At 41.4% G+C, this 22,529-nt stretch overlaps 1 protein-coding gene and 1 long non-coding RNA gene across 2 annotated transcripts; both read left to right on the forward strand.

Annotated features, from left to right (window-relative positions):
• The first annotated feature begins 263 nt into the window (after window positions 1-263).
• On the forward strand, window positions 264-2,775 carry LOC135497093 (uncharacterized). Its single transcript, XR_010448764.1, has 6 exons — window positions 264-398; window positions 1,124-1,285; window positions 1,528-1,660; window positions 1,904-2,036; window positions 2,277-2,405; window positions 2,653-2,775. It is a non-coding gene; the product is annotated as an uncharacterized LOC135497093 (long non-coding RNA).
• A 6,056-nt stretch (window positions 2,776-8,831) lies between these two features.
• Window positions 8,832-22,175, forward strand: LOC135497089 (uncharacterized). Its single transcript, XM_064786795.1, has 6 exons — window positions 8,832-8,937; window positions 9,171-9,323; window positions 10,369-10,529; window positions 10,776-10,904; window positions 11,131-11,281; window positions 14,583-22,175. The coding sequence occupies exon 6, from the start codon at window positions 14,683-14,685 to the stop codon at window positions 20,488-20,490; it is 5,808 nt and encodes a 1,935-aa protein (XP_064642865.1). The 5' UTR covers window positions 8,832-8,937; window positions 9,171-9,323; window positions 10,369-10,529; window positions 10,776-10,904; window positions 11,131-11,281; window positions 14,583-14,682; the 3' UTR covers window positions 20,491-22,175.
• Window positions 22,176-22,529: the final 354 nt, after the last annotated feature.

Consider the following 22,529-nt stretch of genomic DNA (forward strand, 5'->3'; position numbering starts at 1 on the left):
TTTTCTTGTGAGGCAGCCGTTCTTCCAGGCCTCAACGAGCTAGTACTATCGGGGGCAGTGTGCTTGCTTAGTCGGAAGGCCAGGTGCCTGGGGAATTCATTCTCTAGGGTGACCTGGATAGATGAATGTTCACAGTTATGCCTAATTTATAGGGCTGATGACATATCAAGCATATCCAAACATGAACTCGGTTGAATCTCATTAAATATCGTTTTTTATGGCTAATGGCTATATAGGGCATGTGTCATGTTGTCCGGGGCATTTTGGGAGAGGCAGCCACTGGAAGATCTCGACGATATTCCCAATCAGTAGGTCTATTGCAGCGAACAACTTGAACATTCAAGAAAAGTCGGACATTTCCTTGCCAACAGCTATTTTTTGAAGTCACCTAGTCTAAAGTAAGTAGATAATTTGGAAATTTTGGAATAGTGGCCATCTTGAAATTCAAAGACTTTTAGCTTGTCGTGGAATGGGTCATGTCCTTGACAGCTATAATCTTAAACTTAAGAGGTTCTCATCATTGTTCAAAATATCGGTATCCTGGCACATTTCCTGGCCCAGCTAAAAGGTAAAAGGTGCAATATCTCGCTTATCAGTGACTTGTTTTTGATGATATTTTTATGGTAGGTACTCCAAGCAACGATACATCACATGTCATACCGACTTTGGTTTGACCTATATACTAAATATGTAGCATGTTTCTTAACCAGGATGAATTCCTAACCAGCAAATATCTATACGGTGAGCACAATGGCCCCTGCCCGTTTCATTATCACAGTGAACATTGGGACCGTGTATGAGCCTTGGTAGTCTGCAGTAAACTAGGGCAAATACCGAAAGCATGTATTTACCTCCGTAAGGTGCAGTCTGTCTATTGCGGTGAACAACATGAAAATTCAAAAATACTCGGAACTTTCCTTGTCAATTGCAGTCACAAAGTCTAAATTAAGTAGATAATTTGGAAAATTTGGAACTATTTATAGTGGCCATCTTGAAATTCAAAGACTTAGCTTGTCGTGGAATGAATCATGTCCTTGACGGCCATAATCTTAAACTTAAGAGGTTTTCATCATTGTTTAGGCCTAGATTGTGTATGTTCATGAAATTTTTAAAAATTTTTCAGCAAGTTTGAGTTCAGTCGAGCTCAACCCGCCAGATCATCGACACTTAGACTAACACTCCTTGAGAGGACCCTAACGCACACTCACTCATGAAGACCTTGTGGCTCTGAATCAACAGGCACTGCAGGACTGAAAATCTGCTCAACACCATAAGAAGAGAGGAGGTAAGCACATGACCTGGGGCCTTGCAATATTGTACCATCACTAGGGATTCCAGCAGTCAAGGGACCAGTCATCACTTTAAGCTGCATCCAAAATTTGCCGCTCTTGTGTTGCTGAGCCAAGGTATTCTATCATTCTCCATTCGCCAAAAATTAATACTGTGAAAATATTTAAGTTCTACAGCTGTCTAAGGTTCCATCATTATTCATCACGCAACTGAATACACAATTTTTTTCTCAACCAGCCAGATCATCGACACTTAGACTAACACTCCTTGAGAGGACCCTAACGCACACTCACTCATAAAGACCTCATGGCTCTGAATCAACAGGCACTGCAGGACTGAAAATCTGCTCAACACCATAAGAAAGGAGGAGGTAAGCACATGACCCGGGGCCTTGTACTAGTGTACCACCACTAGGGAATCCAGCAGTCACAGGGACCAGTCAACACTTTAAGCTGCATCCAAAACTTGCCACTCTTGTGTTGCTGAGCCTAGGTATTCTATCATGCTCCATTCGCCAAAAATTAATACTGTGAAAATATTTAAGTTCTACAGTTGTCTAAGGTTCCATCATTATTCATCACGCAACTGAATACACAATTTTTTTCTCAACCAGCCAGATCATCGACACTTAGACTAACACTCCTTGAGAGGACCCTAACGCACACTCACTCATAAAGACCTCATGGCTCTGAATCAACAGGCACTGCAGGACTGAAAATCTGCTCAACACCACATGAAGAGAGGAGGTAAGCACATGACCCGGGGCCTTTCACTAGTGTACCATCACTAGGGGTTCCAGCAGTCACAGGGACCAGTCAGCAGTTTCAGCTGTATCCCCTACTTGCAACTCTGCAGCCTAGTTATTTCTATCATGCTCCATTCGCCAAAAATTAATGCCGTGAAAATATTTAAGGTCTACAGTTGTCTAAGGTTCCATCATTATTCATCACGCAACTCAATACACAATTTTTTTCTCAACCCGCCAGATCATCCACACTTAGACTAACACTCCTTGAGAGGACCCTCACGCTCACTTACTCATGAAGACATCGTGGCTCTGAATCAACAGGCACTGCAGGACTGAAAATCTGCTCAACACCACAAGAAGAGAGGAGGTAAGCACATGACCCGGGCCCTTTCACTAGTGTACCATCACTAGGGATTCCAGCAGTCACAGGGACCAGTCAGCAGTTTGAGCTGTATCCCCTACTTGCAACTCTGCACCCTAGTTATTTCTATCAATCATGCTCCATTCGCCAAAAGTTAATGCTGTGAAAATATTTAAGTTCTACAGTTGTCTAAAGTTCCATCATTATTCATCACACAACTCAATGCACAATTTTGTTTTTCTCAACCTGCTAGATCATCCACACTTAGGCTAACACTCCTTGAGAGGACCCTCACGCTCACTTACTCATGAAGACATCGTGGCTCTGAATCAACAGGCACTGCAGGACTGAAAATCTGCTCAACACCATAAGAAGAGAGGAGGTAAGCACATGACCCGGGCCCTTGCACTAGGGATTCCAGCAGTCACAGGAACCAGTCAGCAGTTGTATCCCCTACTTGCAACTCTGCAGCCTAGTTATTTCTATCATGCTCCATTCGCCAAAAACTAGAAATATATAACGCAATTGGGGCAAATTGCGAATGTATGCCCCCACTCTGGTGTGTTCGGTGTGTTAATATGTTCATTGCGCGCGTTATTTAGCCTATAAATATTAAATTGTGGCTATAAGCGCACCTCGAATATAAGCGCAGTGCGCTTATAAGCGAAATAAATTCGATAATATCTTCTCTGTGGCTGTTTATGAAATTTTGTGGAGGCTCTCAAATAACATTCACAATAATATGGCTGTTGACTGGGCTAGTTGGTCTGACAATAGACATGCACGTGAACAGCAGAGGTTGGTTTTCCCATTTACTCACTACAGAGGTGAAGCGTGGTCTATACTATTTTCGCCGTTGTCATCTCCTTCATCTTTTAAGTTTTTGCCGTTTCCAAGGCGATTGCCTGCTAGCAATTTACACAGAAGATCAGTGGGCAAGCTGTTGACCCTGTTACTGGAACAGCTTCAATTATGCGATGGCCTGGAATCAGTCACAGAATATCTGGTACTCAGGAAGTTAAAGACTAGTCACTGCCGGGTAGCTAGTGCAATCTGCTAGAATCAGTCACAGAATATCCATTGCTTACATGCTAATGAATAACAACTGTCAGGCTATTTATCAAAAATTATACAGCACCTCCCTTACCATGCTTACCTGAGGCGATCATACCACAGAAATACTAGCTCCCTCACACACTCTGGCGATTTAGGTCAGTATGATAAAAATCCAAGATGCCAACTAACAGCCATGTTGGAGTTCAAACTGACCCCCAAAATCAGTAGGGAACCTCCCCCACCATTGGCCATTACACCACAAAATGTTGAAGTGTGTAGGACATCTGGTTCTTCCATAAATGAGCGAAATGCGAAAATCTAAGATGGCGGCTGGAGGCCATTTTGGATTCTGGAATGCGCCCAAAATCGATAGAGAAACTCCCCTACTGAAGACCATTACACCACAAAAGTTTGAAGTGTGTCAAACCTCTAGTTCTTCAGTTAACACTCGGAATACCAAAATCTTAGTTGGCTGCTGGCAGCCATATTGGATTTTGGAACACGCCCAAAATTGATAGAGAGTATCCCCTGAATGACCATTGCACCACAAAAGTTTGAAGTGTGTCAAACCTCTAGTTCTTCAGTTAACAATCGGAATACCAAAATCTAAGTTTGCTGCTGGCAGCCATATTGAATTTTGGGTCAGGCCCAAAATCGACAGGGAACCTCCCCTACACAACCTCATCACACCACATAAGATTCAGGTCTGTCACTCACTTGGTTCTTGAGTTACAGGTCGGAATGCGAAAAACCAAGTCGGGCCTGGCAGCCATCTTGGATTTCAGATCGGGCCCAAAATGGATAGGGAACCTCCCCTACACTAGGTAATAACACCACATAGGTTTCAGGTCTGTCAATCACTCGGTTCTTAATTTACGGGGCGGAATACAAATCAACAAGTCGGGGACCTGGTGGCCATCTTTGATTTCGGGTCTGGCCCAAAATCGATAGGGAACCTCCCCTACCATAGACCATTACACCACAAAAGTTTGAAGACTGTTGGACCTCTGGTTCTCCAGTTAACGAGCGGAATGCCAAAATCTAAGATGGTGGCTGGCGGCCATCTTTGATTTCGGGTCGGGCCCAAAATCGATAGGGAACCTCCCCTACCATAGACCATCACACCACAAAAGTTTGAAGACTGTTGGACCTCTGGTTCTCTAGTAAACGAGCGGAATGCGAAAATCTAAGATGGCGGCTGGCGGCCATATTGGATTTTGGAACGCGCCAAAAAACAATAGGGACCCTTTGACACACTAGGCCTACACCCCCTAAAAATTTCAAGTCAGCCGAGCTTGGGGTTCTTGAGTTATAGTCTGGAATTCAGTGCGGCGGACGCGGACATGGCGGCGGCGGCCGGAAACCACCCAAGTACATAATGCCCCCACTTTAGCGGGGGCATAATTAATGCTGTGAAAATATTTAACTTCTACTGTTGTCTAAGGTTCCATCATTATTCATCACGCAACTCAATGCACAATTTTTTTCTCAACCCGCCAGATCATCGACACTTAGACTAACACTCCTTGAGAGGACCCTCACGCTCACTTTAATACTCATGAAGACATCGTGGCTCTGAATCAACAGGCACTGCAGGACTGAAAATCTGCTCAACACCATAAGAAGAGAGGAGGTAAGCACATGACCCGGGCCCTTTCACTAGTGTACCATCACTAGGGGTTCCAGCAGTCACAGGGACCAGTCAGCAATTTGAGCTGTATCCCCTACTTGCAACTCTGCAGCCTAGTTATTTCTATCATGCTCCATTCGCCAAAAATTAATGCCGTGAAAATATTTAAGGTCTACAGTTGTCTAAGGTTCCATCATTATTCATCACGCAACTCAATACACAATTTTTTTCTCAACCCGCCAGATCATCCACACTAAGGCTAACACTCCTTGAGAGGACCCTCACGCTCACTTACTCATGAAGACATCGTGGCTCTGAATCAACAGGCACTGCAGGACTGAAAATCTGCTCAACACCATAAGAAGAGAGGAGGTAAGCACATGACCCGGGCCCTTGCAATATCGTACCACCACTAGGGAATCCAGCAGTCAAGGGACCAGTCAACACTTTAAGCTGCATCCAAAACTAGCCACTCTTGTGTTGCTGAGCCTAGGTATTCTATCATGCTCCATTCGCCAAAAATTAATGCTGTGAAAATATTTAAGTTCTACAGCTGTCTAAGGTTCCATCATTATTCATCACGCAACTCAATACACAATTTTTTTCTCAACCCGCCAGATCATCCACACTTAGGCTAACACTCCTTGAGAGGACCCTCACGCTCACTTACTCATGAACACATCGTGGCTCTGAATCAACAGGCACTGCAGGACTGAAAATCTGCTCAACACCACAAGAAGAGAGGAGGTAAGCACATGACCCGGGGCCTTTCACTAGTGTACCATCACTAGGGATTCCAGCAGTCACAGGGACCAGTCAGCAGTTTCAGCTGCATCCCCTACTTGAAACACTGCAGCCTATTTATTTCTATCATGCTCCATTCGCCAAAAAATAATGCTGTGAAAATATTTAAGTTCTACAGTTTTCTGAGGTTCTATGATACTCAATAAATAATTTTTTTCTTCATTTTTCAGTAAGTTTGAGCTGAGTCGAGCTCAACCCTGCCAGGTCATCTATGCAGTTCCCATGAGGACCCTCGCACGTACTCACTCGTAATGACCTCATGGATCGTACTTCAACAGGCATTGGACTGAAAAAACTGTTCAACACCAAGACATGAGAATAGTGAGTTTTTGATAGAGAGTTTTATATATTGCTTGTCACTGTACTGTTTACTGTATGAAACTGCTCTAAAATCGCACACATTATCATCTAGCCTGTCCAGAGACCTTTCTGGAGAACCAAGGGCAGCCACAATCTAGCGCACACAAGGACTTTTCAGGTCAGTTGAGAGTTACAAAATGGCTCCGGCCAGGTATCGAAGACGGGACCGCCGCCTGATCACAAGGTTGATGCTCAACTGTTGTGACCACGATGCTAAGCACATGACCCCGGCCCTTGCACTAGGGTTTAACCACTAGGGGCTCGAGTAGACACAGGGACAGCCCCTTTAGCTGCCACACAGTGGACCCTAGCTATAGCACCCCCAAAATTCCATCAGCCAGGGTGTCGTGCAACTCTTGCTACACACCACCACTCACGCCTAATAAAAGGTTTTAGTCACTTTTCTCAAGGAAAAACAAATATCCCTTTTTTCAAGGACAAGTTGCAAAAATAACCAACCAAACGAGCCAAATAGTTTCTCAAAATCAATATCACAGATTTCTTACCATTTCTAAAGGACAGATTGGAAAAATTCCCAACCAATTGAGTTAAATGCTTCCTCAAAATAAAAATTGTACTGATAAACTAGGGATAATTTCCACTTCTAAAGGACAAGTTGCAGAAATTACCAATCAACCAAGCCAAATAGGTCTCAAAATTAAGTTAACTGCTTTGTCATAGTCAAAGTTTACAAATATCTCACAGATTTTTTGCCATTTCTAAAGGACCAGTTGCAAAAATTCCCAACCAATTCAGTTAGATACTCTTCCAAAATCAATATCAACTAATATCTCATGGATATTTCTTAATTTCTATCGGCTGAGTTGCAAAAATTCCCCAACGATCAAGTTAAATGCCTTCTCAAAATAAAAATTGTACTACATACTGGGGATATTTTGCCATTTCTAAAGGACCAGTTGCAAAAATCACCAATCAACCAAGCCAAAATAAAAATCTCAAAATAAATGATTACAGACATCTCACAGATTTGTTTTCCATTTCTAAATGTCTAATTGGAAAAATTCCTCACCAATCGAGTTGAATGCTTTCTCAAAATAAATAATGAACGAATAAAATAGGGATATTTTTCTGTTTCGAAAGAACCAGTTGCAAAAATTACCAATCAACCGATCAGCCAAATAGTTCTTAAAATCAAGTTATAAAGTGCTTTGTCAAAATCAAAATTACTAATATCTCACAGATTTCTTTCTATTTTTTCCAAGGACCAATTGAGTTAAATACTTTACCATGTATATTTTTCATTTTGTATAATAAAATATACCAGATCACAAATCGCAATATATTTGTAAATGATCTAGCATCAAAAATTTGTCATGCTCGGACATCAAATATGGCCACCAGGCAGCCATCTTGAAAAGTAAACAATGTCCTTCTACTCTGAAACTAATGATCCGTTTTAGTCTGTGATTTACCCTTTTATCTATCTCTCCTCAGCCATCATCAGCCTCACCAGTTGCGACCCTCGAAGCCAAGGGCTTGTTTATAATTACAAATCAGTCTGTCTATTGCGGTGAACAACATGAAAATTCAAAAATACTCGGAACTTTCCTTGTCAATTGCAGCCACAAAGTCTAAATTAAGTAGATAATTTGGAAAATTTGGAACTATTTATAGTGGCCATCTTGAAATTCAAAGACTTAGCTTGTCGTGGAACGAATCATGTCCTTGACGGCCATAATCTTAAACTTAAGAGGTTTTCATCATTGTTTAGGCCTAAATTGTGTATGTTCATGAAATTTTTAAAAATTTTTCAGCAAGTTTGAGTTCAGTCGAGCTCAACCCGCCAGATCATCGACACTTAGACTAACACTCCTCGAGAGGACCCTAACGCACACTCACTCATGAAGACCTTGTGGCTCTGAATCAACAGGCACTGCAGACCTGAAAAACTGCTCAACACCATAAGAAGAGAGGAGGTGAGCACATGACCCGGGCCCTTGCAATATTGTACCACCACTAGGGAATCCAGCAGTCACAGGGACCAGTCAGCACTTTAAGCTGCATCCAAAACTAGCCACTCTTGTGTTGCTGAGCCTAGGTATTCTATCATGCTCCATTCGCCAAAAATTAATGCTGTGAAAATATTTAAGGTCTACAGTTCTCTAAGGTTCCATCATTATTCATCACGCAACTCAATACACAATTTTTTTCTCAACCCGCCAGATCATCGACACTTAGACTAACACTCCTTGAGAGGACCCTCACGCACACTCACTCATAAAGACCACATGGCTCTGAATCAACAGGCACTGCAGACCTGAAAAACTGCTCAACACCATAAGAAGAGAGGAGGTAAGCACATGACCCGGGCCCTTGCAATATTGTACCACCACTAGGGAATCCAGCAGTCAAGGGACCAGTCAACACTTTAAGCTGCATCCAAAACTAGCCACTCTTGTGTTGCTGAGCCTAGGTATTCTATCATGCTCCATTCGCCAAAAATTAATGCTGTGAAAATATTTAAGTTCTACAGTTGTCTAAGGTTCCATCATTATTCATCATGCAACTCAATACACAATTTTTTTCTCAACCCGCCAGATCATCGACACTTAGACTAACACTCCTTGAGAGGACCCTCACGCTCACTTACTCATAAAGACCTCGTGGCTCTGAATCAACAGGCACTGCAGGACTGAAAATCTGCTCAACACCACAAGAAGAGAGGAGGTAAGCACATGACCCGGGGCCTTTCACTAGTGTACCATCACTAGGGATTCCAGCAGTCACAGGGACCAGTCAGCAGTTTCAGCTGCATCCCCTACTTGAAACACTGCAGCCTATTTATTTCTATCAATATCATGCTCCATTCGCCAAATATTAATGCTGTGAAAATATTTAAGTTCTACAGTTTTCTTAGGTTCTATGATACTTAATAAATAATTTTTTTCTTCATTTTCCAGTATAAGTTTGAGCTGAGTCGAGCTCAACCCTGCCAGTTCATCTATGCAGTTCCCATGAGGACCCTCGCACGTACTCACTCGTAAAGACCTCATGGATCGTACTTCAACAGGTATTGGACTGAAAAAACTGCTCAACACCAAGACATGAGAATAGTGAGTTTTTGATAGAGAGTTTTATATATTGCTTGTCACTGTACTGTTTACTGTATGAAACTGCTCTAAAATCGCACACATTATCATCTAGCCTGTCCAGAGACCTTTCTGGAGAACCAAGGGCAGCCACAATCTAGCGCACACAAGGACTTTTCAGGTCAGTTGAGAGTTACAAAATGGCTCCGGCCAGGTATCGAAGACGGGACCGCCGCCTGATCACAAGGTTGATGCTCAACTGTTGTGACCACAATGCTAAGCACATGACCCCGGCCCTTGCACTAGGGTTTAACCACTAGGAGTTCGAGTAGACACAGGGACAGCCCCTTTAGCTGCCACACAGTGGACCCTAGCTATAGCACCCCCAACAATCATTTCTGTGAGATGTTAGAGACCCCTATCTTGCCTACCTAGCTGCTGCCTATATTGTCCCTTTAAAACCAAATCTAATATGGGTACGAGTGAATTTAGCCCATTGATTTCCTCTTGAAACTGCTATCCTTAAGTAGTTTTTCCCACGTTGATGTAAAAGTTTGGGAATTCCTTTTGCTTCAAAAGTGAAATTATTAAAAATTATGAAGTTATTAATGGTGGGGAAGAACACTGTCACTGAGGAGTGTGCAGTGTCTTTGTTTCTTATGTCGCATTTCAACAATTTCATTGATTTATTTTGTTCAGAGAAACTTTCTGCACTTGAATTAAGATCAAACCGGTTAAGATAATTGATTTCGCCAGCAAATGAATATGGTTCATAATGTCGGCTATGATTTGTGAACAGGAGAAAACTGCCAATACAACCCACAGATATATTGAGAGTTTTGAACCGTAACCTTGATTAAATGACCCTCTTATTCTTATTTAAGTCTAAATTAAGTAGATAATTTGGAAATTTTGGAATTATTTATAGTGGCCATCTTGAAATTCAAAGACTTAGCTTGTCGTGGAATGGGTCATGTCCTTGACGGCCATAATCTTAAACTTAAGAGGTTTTCATCATTGTTTAGGCCTAGATTGTGTATGTTCATGAAATTTTTTTTTTTTTTTTCAGCAATTTTGAGTCAGTCGAGCTCAACCCGCCAGATCATCCACACTTAGGCTAACACTCCTTGAGAGGACCCTCACGCACACTTACTCATAAAGACCTCGTGGCTCTGAATCAACAGGCACTGCAGACCTGAAAAACTGCTCAACATCATAAGAAGAGAGGAGGTAAGCACATGACCCGGGCCCTTGCAATATTGTACCATCACTAGGGAATGCAGCAGTCAAGGGACCAGTCAGCACTTTAAGCTGCATCCAAAACTCGCCGCTCTTGTGTTGCTGAGCCTAGGTATTCTATCATGCTCCATTCGCCAAAAATTAATGCTGTGAAAATATTTAAGGTCTACAGTTGTCTAAGGTTCCATCATTATTCATCACGCAACTCAATACACAATTTTTTTCTCAACCCGGCAGATCATCCACACTTAGGCTAACACTCCTTGAGAGGAACCTCACACTCACTTACTCGTGAAGACATCGTGGCTCTGAATCAACCGGCACTGCAGGACTGAAAATCTGCTCAACACCACAAGAAGAGAGGAGGTAAGCACATGACCGGGGCCTTTCACTAGTGTACCACAACTAGGGGTTCCAGCAGTCACAGGGACCAGTCAGCAGTTTCAGCTGCATCCCCTACTTGAAACACTGCAGCCTATTTATTTCTATCATGCTCCATTCGCCAAAAATTAATGCTGTGAAAATATTTAAGTTCTACAGTTTTCTGAGGTTCTATGATACTCAATAAATAATTTTTTTCTTCATTTTTCAGTAAGTTTGAGCTGAGTCGAGCTCAACCCTGCAAGGTCATCTATGCAGTTCCCACGGGGACCCTCGCACGTACTCACTCGTAATGACCTCATGGATCGTACTTCAACAGGTATTGGACTGAAAAAACTGCTCAACACCAAGACATGAGAATAGTGAGTTTTTGATAGAGAGTTTTATATATCGCTTGTCACTGTACTGTTTACTGTATGAAACTGCTCTAAAATCGCACACATTATCATCTAGCCTGTCCAGAGACCTTGCTGGAGAACGAAGGGCAGCCACAATCTAGCGCACACAAGGACTTTTCAGGTCAGTTGAGAGTTACAAAATGGCTCCGGCCAGGTATCGAAGACGGGACCGCCGCCTGATTACAAGGTTGATGCTCAACTGTTGTGACCACGATGCTAAGCACATGACTGCACTAGGGTTTAACCACTAGGGGTTCGAGTAGACACGGGGACAGCCCCTTTAGCTGCCACACAGTGGACCCTAGCTATAGCACCCCAAAATTCCATCAGCCAGGGTGTCTTGCAACTCTCGCTACACACCACCACTCACGCCTAATAAAAGGTTTTAATCACTTTTCTCAAGGAAAAACAAATATCCCTTTTTTCAAGGACAAGTTGCAAAAATAACCAACCAAACGAGCCAAATAGTTTCTCAAAATCAATATCACAGATTTCTTACCATTTCTAAAGGACCGATTGGAAAAATTCCCAACCAATTGAGTTAAATGCTTCCTCAAAATAAAAATTGTACTGATAAACTAGGGATATTTTTCTACTTCTAAAGGACAAGTTGCAGAAATTACCAATCAACCAAGCCAAATAGGTCTCAAAATTAAGTTAACTGCTTTGTCATAGTCAAAGTTTACAAATATCTCACAGATTTTTTGCCATTTCTAAAGGGCCAGTTGCAAAAATTTCCAACCAATTCAGTTAGATACTCTTCCAAAATCAATATCAACTAATATCTCATGGATATTTCTTAATTTCTATCGGCTGAGTTGCAAAAATTCCCCAACGATCAAGTTAAATGCCTTCTCAAAATAAAAATTGTACTATATGTATATACTAGGGATATTTTGCCATTTCTAAAGGACCAGTTGCAAAAATCACCAATCAACCAAGCCAAAATAAAAATCTCAAAATGAATAATTACAGACATCTCACAGATTGTTTTCCATTTCTAAACGACTAATTGAAAAAATTCCCCACCAATCGAGTTGAATGCTTTCTCAAAATAAATAATGTACTAATAAAATAGGGATATTTTTCTGTTTCGAAAGAACCAGTTGCAAAAATTACCAATCAACCGATCAGCCAAATAGTTCTTAAAATCAAGTTATAAAGTGCTTTGTCAAAATCAAAATTACTAATATCTCACAGATTTCTTTTTCCAAGGACCAATTGAGTTGAATACTTTACCAAGTATATTTTTCATTTTGTATAATAAAATATACCAGATCACAAATCGCAATATATTTGTAAATATATTTGTAAATCTAGCATCAAAAATTTGTCATGTTCGGACATCAAATATGGCCACCAGGCAGCCATCTTGAAAAGTAAACAATGTCCTTCTACTCTGAAACTAATGATCTGATTGGAACCAAATGTCATGTAATTTTATATGTATGTACTCTCTACAGCATCCCTGAATTTCAGTCAATATGATAACCAATATAGCCGCCAGGAGGCCATCTTGAAAATTAAACAAAGTCCTATTTCTCTGAAACTCATATTCAGATTGCAACCAAATTTCAGGTGATTGTGTATCTTAGTTCTTTTTACAATATCCTCAATTTTCAGTTAAATCTGATGACAAATATGGCCTCCAGGCTGCCATCTTGAAAATTCAACCAAGTCCTATTACTCTTCAACTGTTCAACAGATGTCAACTAATTTCCATGTGACATGTTCATGTACACTCTACAATAACCCTGAATCTCATGAACAATATGTGAATATGGCCGTCAGGTGGCAATCTTGAAAATTCAATAAAATCTTTAAATTCTCCATAAAAGCTCCACTACCACACCACTTCCTCTAAGATTGCAAAATTGACTGTAATGCAGCAGACTAGACTGTTTAATGTCGCAGTAGAACTCATGGCAATTTTTACACAATCTCAAGTCTGTCATTTCTGTGACACCATGTGACAGAGGTTCAAAGGTCTGACATGTTCACAGGGATAAATACACTCTGCCAAAACCATGACACATATGTGTCAATCCAGATTGGTTAAGTGATCCCCCCCCTGACTTGAATTTATAAAAATAACCTTTCGTCACAATAATTTTTTATCAGTTTTTCGAAACATGATCTGACTGGACCGCATTTATCTGAAGGGTAAGACATGATGATGTGATCAAACCAAGAATTTGAAGTTTGGTATTTCAAATCTTGATTTGGAGTGAGCTTTCTGGGCTTTTGTATAAACGACACCTTATTGAACCTGCTGGGGTGCCTTAGTGATGAAATATGTTAATGGCCTTTGCATGATCAGAAATGCTGGTATTAATAAGATAAAACAAACTGAAAACAAAAAATACTGATATCAGCTCCATTTGGCTGCAATTTGTCCAATTTATGTCGATATTATAGGAGTTTTATATGGATACCAGAAGTAGGTTATTTTTTTTCGTTTCACCTGGTACCAACTTGATCAAGTTTCAAGTTGTTTTGGGTCAAAATATCTTAAAGGGAGTGTTTAGGCAAAGCTGTAAGTAGCCCAGGGATTACTGTAAGCATTGGTACTGTACAGACAACGTTTAGTGATAATGTTAAAGGGGGACTATAGGCAGGAGCAGAGGGGGTAATTTGGTCATCTTCAGGTGACTATTAAATATACACAGTACTGGTCCTGGGTCATGTCAGATTCAGCACTAAATATATTCCTCGTACAAGCGTGAATCATTTCTGTGAGATGTTAGAGACCCCTATCTTGCCTACCTAGCTGCTGCCTATATTGTCCCTTTAAAGCCAAATCTAATATGGGTACGAGTGAATTTAGATTTTCCCACGTTGATGTAAAAGTTTGGGAATTCCTTTTGCTTCAAAAGTGAAATTATTAAAAATTATGAAATTATTAATGGTGGGGAAGAACACTGAGGAGTGTGCAGTGTCTTTGTTTCTTATGTCGCATTTCAACAATTTCATTGATTTATTTTGTTCAGAGAAACTTTCTGCACTTGAATTAAGATCAAACCGGTTAAGATAATTGATTTCGCCAGCAAATGAATATAGTTCATAATGTCGGTTATAATTTGTGCACAGGAGGAAACTGACAATACAACCTACAGATATATTGAGAGTTTTGAACCGAAACCTTGAATAAATGACCCTCTTATTCTTTTCATAGTTTTCCCCCCCCCCCCCCCAGTGGTCATTTATTGCCAAATCTTTCATCAATCTTCGGCTGGGAACTTTGCAGTATATCATCATCTTGCAGGTTAAAACGGCATGCAGATGAAAAGAAAAGCCCAGGAGACAGTGAAGCTGGTTCCAGAAAGCGCAAACTCGAGAATAGAAACGACAAGCTTGCTTCGAACATGGAAGAAAATCAACGAGGACAGAGTGGACATGGAGCAGACAAGCAGGAGGGTCATGACGCCAAAGTCGATGGAACTGGAACAGGACAGGGTCACAGGAAACATAAAGCTGTGGTAACTGGAGATGGAGTTAAAATTGATTTGGAGACTGTTAATAGAGCCTTTCTTGAATTAGCAGAGAAAGGTCGTCGAGATACTGTTAAGATATTGATAGATGCTGAGGCTGATGTTAATGCCAAGGACATTAACAATGACATACTCTTGCTTGCATCAGCATCTGGAGGTCATTCTGATACTGTAAAGATATTGATAGATGCTGGGGCTGATGTTGATGCCAAGGACATTAACAATGTCACACCCTTGCTTGCATCAGCATCGGGAGGTCATTCTGATACTGTCAAGATATTGATAGATGCTGGGGCAGATGTTAATGCCAAGACCACTAACAATGACACACCCTTGCTTGCATCAGCATCGGAAGGTCATTCTGATACTGCCAAGATATTGATAGATGCTGGGGCTGATGTTAATGCCAAGAACACTAACAATGACACACCCTTGCTTGCATCAGCATCGGGAGGTCATTCTGATACTGCCAAGATATTGATAGATGCTGGGGCTGATGTTGATGGCAAGACCACTTACAATGTCACACCCTTGCATGAAACATCATGGAGAAGTCATGATGATACTGTAATGAAATTTATAGATGATGTGGCTGATGTTCTTGCCAACTACACTTACAATGACACACCCTTGCTTGCATCAGCACGGGGAGGTCATTCTGATACTGTCAAGATATTGATAGATGCTGGGGCTGATGTTGATGCAAAGGGCACTAACAATGTCACACCCTTGCTTGCATCAGCACGGGGAGGTCATTCTGATACTGTCAAGATATTGATAGATGCTGTGGCTGATGTTCTTGCCAACTACACTAACAATGACACACCCTTGCTTGCATCAGCACGGGGAGGTCATTCTGATACTGTCAAGATATTGATAGATGCTGGGGCTGATGTTGATGCAAAGGGCACTAACAATGACACACCCTTGCTTGCATCAGCACGGGCAGGTCATTCTGATACTGCCAAGATATTGATAGATTCTGGGGCTGATGTTAATGCAAAGGGCGCTAACAATGACACACCCTTGCTTGCATCAGCACGGGCAGGTCATTCTGATACTGCCAAGATATTGATAGATGCTGGGGCTGATGTTGATGCAAAGGACACTGACAATGACACACCCTTGCTTGCATCAGCACGGGCAGGTCATTCTGATACTGTCAAGATATTGATAGATGCTGTGGCTGATGTTGATGCCAAGGACACTAACAATGTCACACCCTTGCTTGCATCAGCATGGGAAGGTCATTCTGATACTGTCAAGATATTGATAGATGCTGGGGCTGATGTTAATGCCAAGAGCACTAACAATGTCACACCCTTGCATAAATCAGCATGGGAAGGTCATTCTGATACTGTCAAGATATTGATAGATGCTGGGGCTGATGTTAATGCCAAGGACACTAACAATGTCACACCCTTGCATAAATCAGCATGGGAAGGTCATTCTGATACTGTCAAGATATTGATAGATGCTGGGGCTGATGTTAATGCCAAGGACACTAACAATGTCACACCCTTGCATAAATCAGCATCGGAAGGTCATTCTGATACTGTCAAGATATTGATAGATGCTGGGGCTGATGTTGATGCAAAGGGCACTAACAATGTCACACCCTTGCTTGCATCAGCACGGGGAGGTCATTCTGATACTGTCAAGATATTGATAGATGCTGGGGCTGATGTTAATGCCAAGAACACTGACAATGACACACCCTTGCTTGCATCAGTACGGGGAGGTCATTCTGATACTGTCAAGATATTGATAGATGCTGGGGCTGATGTTGATGCCAAGGACATTAACAATGTCACACCCTTGCATTATATAGCATTGGAAGGTCATTCTGATACTGTCAAGATATTGATAGATGCTGGGGCTGATGTTCATGCCAAGAACACTAACAATGTCACACCCTTGCATTATTCAGCATGGGAAGGTCATTCTGATACTGTCAAGATATTGATAGATGCTGGGGCTGATGTTGATGCCAAGAACACTAACAATTTCACACCCTTGCATTATTCAGCATGGGAAGGTTATTCTGATACTGTCAAGATATTGATAGATGCTGGAGCTGATGTTAATGCCAAGAACACTAACAATGACACACCCTTGCATAAATCAGCATGGGGAGGTCATTCTGATACTGTCAAGATATTGATAGATGCTGGGGCTGATGTTGATGCCAAGAACACTAACAATGACACACCCTTGTTTGCATCAGCACGGGCAGGTCATTCTGATACTGCCAAGATATTGATAGATGCTGGGGCTGATGTTGATGCCAAGAACACTAACAATGTCACACCCTTGCATAAATCAGCATTGGGAGGTCATTCTGATACTGTCAAGATATTGATAGATGCTGGGGCTGATGTTAATGCCAAGGACACTAACAATGTCACACCCTTGCTTGCATCAGCACGGGGAGGTCATTCTGATACTGTCAAGATATTGATAGATGCTGGGGCTGATGTTAATGCCAAGGACACTAACAATGTCACACCCTTGCATAAATCAGCATGGGGAGGTCATTCTGATACTGCCAAGATATTGATAGATGCTGGGACTGATGTTAATGCCAAGACCACTAACAATGTCACACCCTTGCTTGCATCAGCACGGGGAGGTCATTCTGATACTGTCAAGATATTGATAGATGCTGGGGCTGATGTTGATGCAAAGGGCACTAAGAATGACACACCCTTGCTTGCATCAGCATCGGAAGGTCATTCTGATACTGTCAAGATATTGATAGATGCTGGGGCTGATGTTGATGCAAAGGGCATTAACAATGACACACCCTTGCTTGCATCAGCACGGGGAGGTCATTCTGATACTGTCAAGATATTGATAGATGCTGGGGCTGATGTTGATGCCAAGGACATTACCAATGTCACACCCTTGCATTATTCAGCATCGGCAGGTCATTCTGATACTGTCAAGATATTGATAGATGCTGGGGCTGATGTTAATGCCAAGACCACTAACAATGTCACACCCTTGCTTGCATCAGCACGGGGAGGTCATTCTGATACTGTCAAGATATTGATAGATGCTGGGGCTGATGTTGATGCAAAGGGCATTAACAATGTCACACCCTTGCATAAATCAGCATTGGGAGGTCATTCTGATACTGTCAAGATATTGATAGATGCTGGGGCTGATGTTAATGACAAGGACATTACCAATGACACACCCTTGCATAAATCAGTATGGGGAGGTCATTCTGATACTGTCAAGATATTGATAGATGCTGGGGCTGATGTTGATGCCAAGGACATTACCAATGTCACACCCTTGCATTATTCAGCATCGGCAGGTCATTCTGATACTGTCAAGATATTGATAGATGCTGGGGCTGATGTTAATGCCAAGACCACTAACAATGTCACACTCTTGCTTGCATCAGCACGGGGAGGTCATTCTGATACTGTCAAGATATTGATAGATGCTGGGGCTGATGTTAATGCCAAGGACACTAACAATGTCACACCCTTGCATCAAGCAACTAGAAGAGGGGATTTACAAGTAGTTGTGGGACTCATACTAAAGGGGGCTAATGTGAATCTTAAGAACAACTGTGGTGTGATACCTATTCATCTGGCAGTAGAAGGTAGATACATACAAATCATAAATGAACTAATGAACAAAACTGATTTAGCTGACCCTGGTGCACTCTCGATATTACACTCTTTATTACTGGAAACCGATATTGGTATGCTGAAGATTATGTGCCGCAATTCATCAGTCTACCGTGCTTGTGGCAATTACGGGAGGACCTTACTCCATGTTGCCGGACAACTCGGCTGCCATGAATACATTCAACATTTAACAACATGTGATGGAGTCCAGGTTAATAACAAAGATCACTTTGGAAAGAGTTCACTCCACTACGCCGTAGAGATTGGGAATGAAGAGACAATACATGAACTTCTAGAAGCTGGTTGTGATGTTCATGAATTAGACTTAGCACGGAAGTCAGTTTTGCACCATGCTGCAATAAATGGACACTGCAATCTTATAGGATTTTTCATTGAAAAATATAGGTTAGATCCATATCAGGCTGATGTTGATGGCAGGAACTGTCTCCATTATGCTGTGATCTATCGAAATGAGGACGTAGTTGCCCTGTTGATGGAGAAATACAGTGATCCTAGGAAGGATGCAAGGGACTATCGAAACAAGACACCGACTGACTACTTGCATCAGTGTGAAGAAGGCAGTTTGACATCAAAATACCTTCGAGGCTGGACATCAGGAGTTACTGCAATTGAGCTTGGTAACACCGAAAGTGATGATCATACTGCCGGAGAATGCTCTGATATTACAAATATTCCTGACTTGTGCAAAATTTCAGAACAACCATACATTGGGTCTGTAATGGCAATCACAGGACACGATAATGTAAAATTTGTCAAATATGTTAAAGAAAAGGTGCAACAAGTTATAAAAGAGGTACTACCACAGATCACGGAAGTGAAGGTTATTGGGGTTGGAAGTTCATTTGAGGCATCAAAGCATGGCATGCCTGATGAATTTGATTTTTTGGTGAAGTTGGGACCTATTTATTCTGAAAAAGGTGATAAACATGAAGGATATCAAAATATGAAGGATTTTAATTTCAGGGATGAATCTGTGGGACCTGTCATTGGGTCACATGGGATGTGGATGTGGAGCAGACTCATGGAATATTGGAGTGATTGCGTATCAAACAAAAAGGCCACACGAAGTGATGGTGATCGCAGCTTCTGTATGTTATCGCCACCTCAGAGACATCCTGATCGTAAAACCTGCACGACATGGATCTGGCTGTACAGTGATGAAATGTTTACCGACTTGCCAATATCAATAGACTTGGTGCCTGCCATTGAGGTTGACATCGATGAACAGGAAGACTGGGAATTAGCATTGATGATTTTTAAGAGAGAAGACTGGAAACGACCAAATAAGTACATAGTTCCTAAAATTCCATACAGGACCAGCACGGTAGCACAAAACATTGAACCAGACAAACTTAATCAGCTTGGGCGAGTCTCCTACCCAACAATAGAGGTGGAATTCCTCAAAACTTTGGATAAACGGATGAAGGCTGTCTTCATCACAGCAAAATGTGTGAGAAAGGCAGAGGTATGTGGCTTCAAAATTAAAAGCAACAAGGGTGATATGGTATGTGGCTACAAAATTAAAAACAACAATGTCAATATTAAGTCGGTCAGTGAGTTAGTAACCAGCTACAGATTGAAATCTGTATTCTTGCATCTGGTTGAACTGTTCCTGAAGTCAGACATGTCCCTCGGGAAAATGGTCCTGATGGTGTATGAACATTTAGAAAAGTGTCTCGAGAGAGATAATCTACCAATGCCCATGGATAATAAGGTCAATGTGTTGGCTGGGTCCAAGCTGAGTACAGAAGACAGCCTCCAGGTGACCAGGATCATGGCAAGGTTTGTCAGGCGACTGTACGAGAGGGATGTCTCAGCTGAACAACGGGAGAGAGACTCAAGAGAAGAGGCTCAGGGACTAACGAGACTAAGAGCAGAGTACGATCAGGAACTGGATGAATGGACTATTAAGAGGGATCAAAGAAGGAAACCAAATTACTGGGAGGAATTTTTGCCTGATTTTGATAATAAACCAATACTGAATCCAATCCTGTTTCCAAAGCTTCCCAGGTAGTGACATTCGGTTACATCACACCAGTTTCTTTCTCGGTGTAGTTTAACCCTTTCTTCTGGAGACATAGCCATGAACCTTTCAAAGCTGAATAAATGATAAATGCACTTAAGTCTATATGCTTACAGCAAAAAGTTCTTATGTCTCCTCAAATGCGTGGTTCTGCAATATATTGTGTCTATTCAAGCATTGTAGGTCTCTGGTAGCGCCTTGGGGACGGAATCCAAGCTGAGGTTCCTAATGTAACCAATGGTTAACAACCACAGGCTTCGTCATCAATGATAACTGTTATGAATTCGGTGCTCATTGACTGATTGAGTTAGCTTGTGTGTAAGTAACTCAAATGAAAAAGCTACGGCCGTGTGTGAGCATCGGATCAATCTTTGGCAGACAAGTTATAACCATTCTGCTAAAGAAACATGCTATATATGGGTATGGGGCAGAAGCAGCACAGTGGAAGAGAGTCGGCCTCTGGATCGAGAGGTTGTGGGTTTGACTCCCAGCTAAGTCACTGCTTGGTTCCCCTACTGGTCGAGTTCAAGTGAGCGTCTTCTGGTTGCTCCTTGAAATCCGTGATTGATTTCTGTGGAGACCAGGTAATCATATGGTACCCCAAAAGTGCTTTGAACAGGGAAACATTGAAAAGCGCGATATAAGAACTCAACGTGATTATTTTATCATAGTTTAGACTGGCTGATTTGCCAAATATCATTTGACTCTTGTGACCTTGAATATTTGGTCAAATCTAAGGTGCTCAGCTGACAGATTGGGGGTGGGCCAATGAAAATGAGCCCACAGCTACATGTAAATATGGAATTGTGCAAATAGTATCAGAGCTGGTACCTATTAAATATTGCAGACACATTTATACTATATTTACTATCCTTTGTACATATTACAGAGAAAATCGGATGACCATAGCTCAAACACTGGGACTATAAGAGCAGTTATGGAAATCAGACATTTTTGATAGTTCGCGCAACTATCTATTTTTTTATGTATTTTAATGTATCTTGATCATTCTCGTTTCACAATGTTACTTAATTAGCTTCCGACAATCATTTAGCACAGCTTAGTTAAGAATAACATTTAAACAATTTTTTATAATTTGTTTTAATGAGCTTGTTTCATGTGTTATTGAGATGTTGGATCAGCCACTCAAAAACATGTTTGTGTTGGGCTATTTTTGAATTTCTGTCCCCAGGTGAATTTGTGTTGTAATACAAATGTAGTTGTTACATGTACTAGATTTCTTTGTGAATCTAATGTTATTATCTAAATTCAGATTTTGGACTCCAGACTGGGAACAAACATAATTAGTTTTCCTCTCTGTGATGATGAATGCATATTGAATTTATGAAGTTTTTGAAGCTAAATAGCAAACTCATGCCATTTAATCTCTTTGACCTCGAACATTAGGTCAAATGAAAAACTTGTATGAGAGGTGCCTATGATGATAATACTGTCATAAATTGAAGATTTGCTGCACTATTTATGTTTTAAGTTTTCGCCCTCTGGTGGCTAAATTAAGGGTCAGATTGAACTGAAATTAAGTGTCAAAGGTCATCTGACCGAGGGGATTATGTGTACAAAATTTGAATTTCATAGGAGGTTATCTTGATATCAAACATACCTTATCTCGGTATCACACATCACTTGTACTGTAGAAGAACAAAATAAAACATACCTGAGCAAACCCAAGATAAAATAACTGATAGTCGGTCATATTTATCCCAGGCAGGGGGTGCTCTGACCCGTGAACTTTACGCCAGTCCTGATAAGCCTGAAAAACAAAACATTTCCGAGTTAGGGCGCATGTCAAATATCACGGGGCTGAGAAAATGAACACGCTTGATCTCTCTCCCAGGCCTTTCAATTACATTGACACCCTTACACCTTGTAATTTTTTAACCTTTTTTGGGGACATGTTTTTTTCACTATTAAGCCTTTGGGGACATTTTGTGTGGCAAGCCATCGAAATTAGTCAAAAATTCAGTGGGCATTTGAAGTATGTCTCTTATTTTTTGTCGCCACATGAAAAT

The sequence above is a fragment of the Lineus longissimus genome, chromosome 12 (assembly GCF_910592395.1).
Source record: "Lineus longissimus chromosome 12, tnLinLong1.2, whole genome shotgun sequence".
NCBI lineage: Eukaryota > Metazoa > Nemertea > Pilidiophora > Heteronemertea > Lineidae > Lineus > Lineus longissimus.